This window comes from Anticarsia gemmatalis, chromosome 10 (genome assembly GCF_050436995.1).
Source record: "Anticarsia gemmatalis isolate Benzon Research Colony breed Stoneville strain chromosome 10, ilAntGemm2 primary, whole genome shotgun sequence".
NCBI classification, from domain to species: Eukaryota; Metazoa; Arthropoda; class Insecta; order Lepidoptera; family Erebidae; genus Anticarsia; species Anticarsia gemmatalis.
Window position 1 is genome coordinate 8,305,077 of NC_134754.1, and position 11,298 is coordinate 8,316,374.

At 32.2% G+C, this 11,298-nt stretch overlaps 1 protein-coding gene across 1 annotated transcript; it reads right to left on the minus strand.

Moving 5' to 3' along the window:
• Positions 1–2,424: 2,424 nt before the first annotated feature.
• On the minus strand, positions 2,425–5,219 carry LOC142976217 (uncharacterized). Its single transcript, XM_076119497.1, has 5 exons — positions 5,038–5,219; positions 4,536–4,761; positions 3,858–4,009; positions 3,297–3,458; positions 2,425–2,610 (listed from the first exon to the last, which is right to left on the minus strand). Exons 1-5 carry the CDS (start codon positions 5,102–5,104, stop codon positions 2,432–2,434), a joined length of 786 nt encoding a protein of 261 aa, XP_075975612.1. The 5' UTR covers positions 5,105–5,219; the 3' UTR covers positions 2,425–2,431.
• Positions 5,220–11,298: the final 6,079 nt, after the last annotated feature.

The following is an 11,298-nucleotide window of genomic DNA, read 5'->3' on the forward strand; positions in this document are numbered from 1 at the left end:
GCGAAATTCTTTATGTATTTTTCTTTGGTTTCAATTCCGGAATTTGAATCAAAAATAGATTTAATGGACACACCAAACTTTACTAACTCTAACTCCACTTTTCCCTGAATGTATAAAACTTGACAAAAATATAAGATACAAATACGTAGCTTGGGAAACAAGTAAGATTTTTGGTCTTTACATTAATTGCGATCGACAGTGAAAAATTATCAGGATTTCATGTTCAGCGACTATATACCACACCACTGACTGCCAGTATGATCTATATGCATTCAGATTCAAATCACTCCTGATGCACGCTATTTATAAAACCGATTGCTTTTTATTTAATGTGTCATGTTATTACTATTGTCTATGGTAAATTGCCAACTACACTATAAAAGGGTTTTTCGTAAGTTGCTTAAAGGCTGTAATATTCATTTGTTCCATTTCCCCATGTGCAGGGCTGTTTGTTTAAGATTGGCTTGAGACTTCTTGTTTCTCTTCTTCGTACGATCACAATCTGTTTAATGTTTACACTCAAATATTAAACTGTTATACATTTTTTTGCAAGCAAGCACATAGGCTTGCTAACCTTGAAAATTCGTATCATTGAAATAAACGTTTTAAGATATTTTAGTGTTCGGTTTGATATTCTGTAACATGCGAGGACGAATTATGATGATAAAAAAATACCTGTTTATGCTATAATAGTTGTATAATCGTTTTAATGTTCGACAGGTAAGGTTGTAATAGTAATATTATATGTTAAGAGAGAAATAAGAGCCACGAAGAAAATTAATTTTTAATATTGAAGATATCTTAATTTACTGAAAGTTACCTACTTTTAATGTTAAAAAAATAGAAATATACTTATTAAAAGATAATTTTTAAATTTACTGAGAATCGTATAAATCGAAAAACTTGTATTAAGGCTCGACTGTGGGCCAAAAGTGGCAACGACAAATAAAATTAAATGAAATTATCGAAATGTTAAATTAATTATTATTATTTTAATGAGTTATGTGAAAGTTGTTGTATTAAAGATTCGTCGTCTATACTAATACGTTTGTAACGCAAGGTATCTTTTGGACCGTTAAAAGTAGACCTGTAAGAAATATGAAACTCTCCGCTTTGCACTTGCGGCTATAAGCGTATCATTTCCCATCATAAAGTAATGCAATTCTTCATTCATGATGATTATTATGATATTAAAATATAAAAAGAATTAAACGTGCCGTGCTCACGTGTTTACTATGTGTTTTTTATTAAACGTATCTCTAGATTATAATTGTACCAAAAAATAACTTACTAGATTTTTGTTAATTGCATGGACTTTTTTATGTATCACTAATTATATTTTTCAGATGTATGGATGTGAATGAGGCAAGGGAAGTTTGTAAGGATCGTTCCAAGTGGCGTCCTTTGCTCTCTACCTATCTCTATGATAGTAGCAGTAGTGGGTTAACTGAAAGAGCAATTCAAAAGACTATCTAAAACAAATTTCGTTGGTTCCAGTTTTGGTTCGCAAGGATCGCCTACTATCGTCTAAGTGAAGAATCGTGGAATTCTCGCAAGACATCTTAAAGAGCTTTTCTGATTAAGAAGAAAGATTCCGTTTGTGATTATTTAGATATCTAGACTAAAAAAGATTAAACATAAAGACATATCATTAAAAATTAAAGAAATTAGGACAGGCAGCTAGTATAACAACAAAATCATATAGCAACCACAGAAATCAGAACCCACTGAGTAAGAGCCTATTACATGAGCAAAAAATAGCAGCGCATCTTGAGCCTCAGATCTGTGTCCAAGAATAAAAATAATGATGGATTAGATTTTTTGTGCTCAAGTAAAAAAAAAACACAGAGGCTCGAAATAACGTTACCTATAAAAAAGCACAAGAACATGTTAAAGTTGCGTAATTAAGTTTCAATGTTAATGCTGCTGATATTTTTAGAAGTTAAAACAGTTGCTCATTTTAATTATTAAGTGTTATTTAAAACTCCAAGTCACGACGTTCAACGACTTTGAGAGAAGTTTAGTTTTAATTGATTAGCCGGCTATTATATTCTATGATACCTCTAACTTATTTATAGAGTAAAACTAAAATGTAATTTGTAAAAAGAGGCTTCTTTTACGTACCCATTACTGTCCCATTCCCGGTCCCATCGGCAAGGGTCTCCTCCCAAACGAGGAAGAGGTTAGGCCTTGAGTCCACTAAGCTGGCTAAGTGCGGATTGGGGACTTTTGCATTTTTTGGTTTCATCAAAATGTTTTTTTTTTCACTCTATCGCAGTATTAAGCCAATATTAAGACTAAGCTAAATTAAAAAGCAACGTTAATGTGACGCTAAATTGATTGCGGTATAAAACTATCAGGCGCGGATCTCACAGATGCTAAAAATACACAAAAGTGTTTTCAAAATTTCTTTAATGCTTCAACCGTATATTTAAGTTCTAGCATAAGGTGTCAAATCGTCGATAATATAATATCGTGCAGGCACAACATCAAAGAAGTAGCCGGCGTACTTGAAGTAGAATTCTTTCATGGCTTTATCGATGAAAGGCTGACCGAACTCCGACATGATGAATCCTGAATTGTTATTCAATGTATTGATAAAGCCTTTACCTGAAAAAAAAGAACTTAGAGACATAAATACTGTGCCGCGCTTATAATCAGAAGGTCAAATTTTCTTTCTTTTCAGTTTTCATTACTGTCGACAAAAGCTGCTAGCAAATTGTTGATTCTCGTTTATGATAGGTAGTTTGAGCACATATTATTAGTTGTCTAGAATCAGATATCCTTATTTGTTTTGTCAAAATTTTTCACGACATTAGTGTTTGATGATGACATTTTTGAGTAACCTTCTCACTCAGACTATAATTGTTGTGAATACAAAAATACGAGGCTTCTTTAATTAGTTGCCTTCTTCCTACTCATTAAGGGTGAGATCTATGTCCAACATTGATGTGGATTTAAATCATTGCAACTTTTATTTGTAAACTAACTGACACATAAGGGAGAATGGGTCAAAATTTTCCCAGTTTTTGTAACATTTTTTACTGGTACTCTGCTCCTATTAGTTGTAGCGTGATGATATATAGCCTATAGCATTCCTTAATAAATGGGTTATCTAATACTGAAAGATTTTTTCAAAATGATCAGTAGTTCCTGAGATTAGCGCGTTCAAACAAACAAACAAACTCCTTAGCTTTATATTATTAGTATAGATTTACTAACGTAAAATGAAGTGGCCATAATTTGAGGTCATGGGCCACAATTTGACCCATGCTAAGAGCTACTGTTGTACTTACTTATTTCCTGGTTGTCTATGTAGAGGTTGTCAGCAGAGAAAGAGGTAACTCCCTTTATTTTGTACGTGTATTTAACGTAGTCGTAAAGGATGGCCCAGTATATTTCTCCGTCGCTACGTTTTTGTGCGTAGAAAGGAAAATCTATCTTCAAATTCAGTTTTTCTGGAAAAAAAAAATATTATGATTTAAAAAACTTAATAACTTTTAACAAAATAACCATACCCAATAAGTTACCGTGAGTCAACCATTATCAAAAACTTATGATTTAAACAAACAAACTATTAAGATACGTTAAATGTATGCACCTAAGTAAATGCCAAATGCCAATAAATAGCTATGACGCATTACACTAATCTGTTCCTTTATGTGGTAAAAATGCATTAGCAAAGTTTTGGAAGTAATTTGAAAGAACTAAAGAATTTCAGTAAAAATCTAGTATAATAAATAGATCAATATCCATAATTATAATTGATATTTGCTTATAAGAATCAGATTTTTTTAAAATAATTACTCTATAAAGCATCAAATAATAATATAAACGAAGTTTTATCTGAAACCCACCAATTTTAAGTTTTCCATTTCCTTCGCCATGAATTGCTTTTCCGCCCAAAATGTTCTTTATGAGTGCGTTTTTCGTTTCAATTCTGTAACGACCCTTTATTGAAAGATCACAGGTTACTTCTTCATAACCCCGACCTTGTGTGATATTAATCCTGAAAAACATATACATAATTGTTTTTTTTAACCTATTACTGTCCTACTGCAGGACAAGGGTCTCCTCTCAAACGATAGGTTGGGGTATATAATATAATTATTCATATAATAATCATTTACTAAGCAAGTAGTAATATCATGTACTAGTAAGTATAGCAGACCTTTTGAGTCACAAACGAACTGTTGTTCGTGATACAAAAGGTCATTAAAGTATCGTCACGTAAAATTAGTGCACTTGCACTTATTCTACCGTCTTCATCCATCCATACTAAATCATACTAATATTACAAATGCGAAAGTAACTCTGTCTGTCTGTCTGTTACTCAATCACGCCTAAACAACTGAACCAATTTCCATGAAATTTGATAGGGAGATATTTTGATACCCGAGAAAGGACATAGGCTACTTTTTGCCCCGGGAAAATGACGCATTTCCATGGGAAAATTTAGGTGGCGGACGAAGTCGCGGGTAAAAGCTAGTCTGCAGTAAATATAGGCTTATGACGATTATTATTATAACACATACCTGATGTTATCGTAAATACAATCCTTGACGCCTTTAACAATTCCATCGAGGACAGTAATATTGACCGTGTCCATAAGGCTTATTGAAACATTCTTTATTCGAATGGGATCTACTGGAGGTATCTTCAATTCAGGAATTCCATCTTTCCCAATATCCCGAAGTAAACCTTCGTAAAAATATTTAAAACAAACCCCATCCTCCAATTTACATTTTGGTAGATTGTCAACTGAAAAAAATATTTTGCCTTTACACGAAACCACGATTGATAAAAAGGAAAAAGCCAATAAATGGCTAAGAGGTTATCGGTCATCGCAACCTATATAAATAAAATAGGGGAGAAAACAATAAAAAATCTTTATTGGTACTTTGTGGACAAAAACCTTTGCAAGGATTTTCCTCATCTTTTCCATAAAATTTTATACATAAACAAAGTGTGTACTTTAAATTTATTCGCGTGGGAACTATGAAAAAAATATTGTAAAAAACAAAGTTGGAAACTTACCAAATCCGGAGTCACAAAAAACGAAAAATGTCCCCATAAACATCACTACAGATTTTTTGAAAAACATTTTTATTGACCACTCGCATCAACTATATGGATACAAATACGAAGTATTAGGTAGCCTAATTACCAAAGTTCAAAGTAATAATATCAGAAATTCTTAATATTTTAAAGTGTCATAAGATGCAATAATGGGCATAAAAATGATGCAGCTTGAATTGAAAATAGTGTCAGATTCTTTCTTTAATTTAACGTGATAATTTTTTAAACCCGAACTCAAATCTATACTAATAAAGCTGAAGAGTTTGTTTGTTTGTTTGTTTGAACGCGCTAATCTCTGGAACTACTGGTCCGATTTGAAAAATTCAGTGTTAGTCAGTGTTGCTAGCTATATATCATCACGCTACGACCAATAGGAGCAGAGTAACAGTGAAAAATGTTACAAAAACGGGGAAAATTATGATTACCTTAAGTGACGCAAGCGAAGTTGCGCGGGTCAGCTAGTAACTAATATAATATAGTAGATACATGAGACATGTGAAGACTGCTGAAAAAGTCATAATGAATATTTTCATTAACGGAAGCTTTCGCACTTGTAAACTTGTTCCGATATGATGTAAAACCTATAATTTCATATAAGGATGTACTTCGATAAATTGAATGACAGACAACCTGTGATAAGGAACACGAGAAGATTTTATTTGCTCCCAAGTGTACCTATGAAAAGACTACCTTGAAATCAAGAAACGTGGAACAAGAATTCAAAATCCAACTGTACCAAATTATGCAGCTTTTTCAAATACTAATTTAAAATATATCTTATTATCTTATTTTAAAACATTATGTCCAACAACCAGCTTATTAAAGACTAGCTGACCCGCGCAACTTCGCTTGCGTCACTTAAGATAATCATAATTTTCCCCGTTTTTGTAACATTTTTCACTGTTACTCTGCTCCTATTGGTCGTAACGTGATGATATATAGCCTATAGCCTTCCTCGATAAATGGGCTATCTAACACTGAAATAATTTTTCAAATCGGACCAGTAGTTCCCGAGATTAGCGCGTTCAAACAAACAAACAAACAAACAAACAAACAAACTCTTCAGCTTTATAATATTAGTATAGATAATTTTATTGTCAGTTTCTTTAAACTTTTCAGACAAAAATTTTAAGAACCATTCTTGAGCATAAGTACCAGTGAGAAGAGCGCAAATTTTAGTTTCGTCAACATACCAAAGTTTTGGTTTTTAGGTACACAATTGCCACCTCTCCACTTTTTTACTATAGATCTAGTCTGCTAATACTTATTTTATGTATGTACTTTTTAAAGCTTGTGATAAACAAAGCAAATGAATTAATTGATATTCATACAATATGATAATATTTTACAAAAGAAAAATAACGCATATCTAAATAGACGTAGAACAAACCTGTTTTGTTTTGTCTGATAGGTATCAGTGACTTATACAAAACAGAAAAAAAATGCACAAAGTTTAGACAATAACTCATTATTTATTATAATATATCGTTATAATAAATAAAGAAACTCGACATATAGCATGACCTTATTAATTTCGTGAAGTAGGTACTACTTATACATTTCTACATTGAATAGAAAAGGTTGCCCTGTGTTTTTAATCGTTTCAAAATTCTAAATATCATTGACGTATGTTGTATTCTAAAAGAAATTCTTTCATTGAAGGTTTTTTTACATCTCCTTGTGTATGTTATTAATTAACGTCTTAACTTCTTTAGTATCACCTGCTTCTATTATAAGCGAAATAACATTTTTCTATCGAAAATAAATGAAACGGCCAAAATTATTGTATCCAACGTAAGTTTACAAATTAATATAGTATAGAAGAAAATACTAAACTACAAATGATTGCTTCTTAAACTTTTTAGGCATCTTGCGTCTCCGTGTAGCGTATGCAATTTATTATGAGTTAATAATAACGCCTGATTAACTTGGAATATGACGTATTATTTTTGCTAAACATAACTACAAGTTATTTACAAGGCACAAGTACTTTATTGTGAATCTTTTTGAGCAAAGCGGCCTAAGGTTCTGAGAGAATGTTCAAAATTACTACAGTAGGGTGCAAAAGAACGATTTAGCTAAACCTCGACTCAAAGAAAGTCATTTGAAACCCTAAAACGGATGAAGTTATGCCGTTATTACCGCTTTTATTTTTACGATGTCTGTAAATACATAATTTGCAAACATTACAAGATATTTGTTAGTTAGATTTACAATTGTATTATATTATTATGGCTTAATTTATAATTTTTTTTTATAGAACTGCACAGAAATAATCAAAGCACAAACAAACATTATATATGTATAATATACATTTTCTACAACGCTATCTCACATAAGGATATCGGAAAATGCTGATGATTTTTTCCGATTTGTCGCAGTCATTTTCTTGACTGCACAGCAGTACATCGCACAATATTAAAGACAAAATTAATGAGCAAAAATTCGGACTTCAATATAGCATTTTTTTTTGTAACAAAACTACAGATAAGCGCTTCCTTTGGTACTAACAGGTTGTATTAGCTACCAGTACCAGTTTCCTCTAAGCAGTTATACGCAATCGAGTGTCAGTTGTCGTGGTGAATGCTTGGCATGCGATGTATGTTGCGCCGTCAGTTAGAACCGATCGAGCTATCGTCGTGACGCAACTCAGGGTTGTTTAGGAATGTTTAGATTTCTTCACTGTCTCAGAGCAACTAATGTGCTACTGCTCTGCAAGTTAATGATGCGTGTGGAAGCGACGATTTTTTGTATTCCTTAACTAATAAGTTGTTCTGTGTTGCATCTAGTCTTTACTTATTGTAATGTTAAAATTTGGATTTTCAATTATCAATTTTCCCTACATTGGGTAATTTTTTTTACTGAAATGCCACAATTATCTTATTCTAATTGCAGGCATACTGTTGATATTTCAAGTCTTACTTCAGCGGACCGTAATTTTTCCTTTTAAACATAACCACTAGCTGTATTTGTACCGTTCCTGATTCTTCTGCAGTGTTTTCCCTTTAACAATTTGTATAAAAAGACGTACACAGTCGTCCTCCTCTCAGTTACAACTGCAATAGCTTCAATATTGCCTTCAAATCGACCACATTTTCAACCACATAATAACGATTAACCAAACTCATAAACTTCTTATGCTTGTGCCGTAGGTTATAATTACCTTTGAACAGACTGAATGATAATCACTACCTACCTAATAGGCCTAGCTCGTTGGCCTTTAGCAGGTCATTGACATTAGAACGGCGTAGTGATAGCAGAATTGATTGTTGCTGTTTTTGATGCTGTTATAAGGAAATTGAAACCAAGATTATACTTTTTATCATACATTACCAATCTTCTTGCTTCCTTTGTTTAGTAAAGGGTCCCTACATTTTGGTTTCGACAGCGCGGATGATACTATAGTTTGTGATGTTATGTTTGTTTGTGTTTATGTTGGGTCAAGGGCAGAATGCTCCTTCTTCGATTTTTTCCAATTTTTTTACTAGTAAAATATATATTATATTCATCATTTTCGGAAAAAGTCTAATTTTAAAAATAAATTTAATTTTCATGAGAAAAAGAATACCACAATAGCTGAAAAAGTTATAAATATACGATGCAAAATAAAATATATTTTAGTTAATATTACAACATTAGGCTTTTCATTTATGTCACTTAGCTATTAAGTAATTATGATGTATTACCTCAAATTACTTGTAATGTTATTATGAATTACACACTACACAGGTCCATGAGGTTGATGCCTCGCCACGACCACTATAATTAGGGTCATTGATAAATACTTCGATATATTACTAACTAGCTGACCCACGCAACTTCGCTTGCGTCACATTAGAGAGAATGGGTCAAAATTTTCCCCGTTTTTGAATCATTTTTCGTTGCTACTCCGCTCCTATTGGTCGTAGCGTGAAGAAATATAGCCTATAGCCTTCCTCGATAAATGGACTATCTAACATTGAAATTGAATTCGGACCAGTAGTTCCTGAGATTAGCGCGTTCAAACAAACAAACAAACTCTTCAGCTTTATAATATTAGTATAGATACAAAACAAAATGCAAAACATTACTGTATTCGTAAAAAGTCAAGTTGAATTTTTTTTCAAAAAGTCTTTATCTTCTTACATTTATGAATAAATTACATGTATAAATTAAGGTAAATAGTGTTTGAGCATATACCTAAATAAACTGCCTACTAATTTTCGGTTTATCTGTTCACTATAGAGGTTATAATATGTAAAAACTACTGAACGGGAGATTATGCGGTTTTGAGATTAGGGATATCATTAATGAAAAAATATGATTTTATGACAGTATTAATAAAATACTGCGGTTAAACTACAAGTTTAAGCTGACCAAAGTCTGTTGAGACAATTCAAAAAATGAATTTTTATATACATTCCTTTAAAATCTCCTCAACAATTACAAATACCTATATGCCTGAAATTTTCGAGTCATGAGGGCATCGTCCATTATTTGTGTCGAAAAATACTCTTATTTATAGTAAAATGACCTTAATAGCCTTTTCATTCGCAAAGGCTTTTATAAATATAGTTCATTTTTCAAAAGAGAAAATACGTTTTATTTACATTTTGTTCCGTTCTTTCCGTTATTATTAAAACAAGGAACTTCGGAAAGGTACCCTTTGAGCCATGAAACCATAAAAATGAACTATATTGGAATTATTGGACCAAAAGAACTGTTGACGGTCCATAAATTTTTATTTTAGATAGGTAGCTGTTTATTACGGAAAGAAAAGAAAATATATTTCTTCCTCCAAAAGGTAAACAGTTTTATGATTTGCGGTTATAGTTCCTGTGGCTTTGTATCGGTATTTAATTGTAACGAGGCAATATCAGGGCAACCCTGTAGCCTGTAACAAGCCTGTAGATGATTATTTAATATTATATTTCATCAATTAAGACAACTTATCAACAAAAATGTGTAAGTATTTTACTGTTCACACAAGGGTTACTTTAAACTTGGTAACATACAGTATAGCAGTTCTGAGTTCTTTTTCCTGAATCGAGAGAATTGATACAGATGTATGATGCAGAGTCAGCAGAGAGTATGAGTAGTAGTAGTACTATGATGACACGATTTTAGAACAGGCTGAAAAGACAAGATTTTCTGCAATTACTAATAAGTACTTATATATTCACACACAAGTTACTCATTTTATAAGAACTTAAGCTTATTGAATGATAACGATAATTATACGCGCACGGTAGCGTGTTTTTAAGTTTACGTGCTCATTGTATTAGTTTATTGCGTGACCTCTGTTAAACGATTAGCTTTTCTAATTTATTCTAATGTTCAATTGAGTTAAAGACTTCTGTGTACTTATCTCTTGTAGAACACGCAGGATTTTAAGTTGCATAGCCAATACCGTTGGACAGAGTATCAAACTAGATTTTCATACAATTCGAAATGTAATGTAAATATACGCCCTATAAAGACATACACACTACACAGATTATATTTGCGATGTCTTGAAAAAGATCAAGTATATAGTACAATCGTGTATGTCAAGATTTATGAATGTGAATGAGGCAAGGGAAGTTTGTAAGGAACATTCTTTGGTTTGTGCCTACCCCTATGGGAAAAAGGCGTGATTTTATGTATGTATGTAGTAAGGTAATCTAAGGTATCTTAGATTGATCCGAAGTTACATAAGCACTTTACCGAGACAGGATGTTAAATAAAAACAAATTTATGTAAGTCAGTAGGGCCTCCAGTTCAAAACTAATTGCGTTAAACAATTACCAAACCTTTACTTAAAATATAATGAACATTAACTATAAAGTTTCATAACTGCGGATGAATCATGAAAGGTACAAACGCTTACAACACAGTACACTGCTGCACCGACTTGGTTCCCAACAGTTACCTTGAAATGATTTGATTTAATGCATAAATGCAACGAACACGCACATTCTACTGAAATAGTGGGGTGTTACCTATTTACTTGTGGCCCTATTCTGGTTGTTATAAAATTAGTCATTTCACTTTGAAAAGTACGGCCAATTTCTATTTTTATTCATAATTGCTTCCTTTATTTTTGTTCATAATAGGTTTAGTCTTTCATACTTAGCAAACCAGGAGCAAAATAACAATTATTTTGTAGCTTTTATTTAAATCATGTAGTACATATCCGATACTGGAAAAAGTATAGCGTAATTTGATTACACCTTTTAAAAAGATTGCTGTAAAATGTAA

Coding starts and splice junctions, on each gene's coding strand:
- LOC142976217 (XM_076119497.1), bottom strand. CDS start 5,104: ATGTTTTTCAAAAAATCTGTAGTGATGTTTATGGGGACATTTTTCGTT. Junction 3,459..3,857: donor AAATGGAAAACTTAAAATTG/GTGGGTTTCAGA, acceptor TTTTTTTTCCAG/AAAAACTGAATTTGAAGATA. Junction 2,611..3,296: donor CATAGACAACCAGGAAATAA/GTAAGTACAACA, acceptor CTTTTTTTTCAG/GTAAAGGCTTTATCAATACA.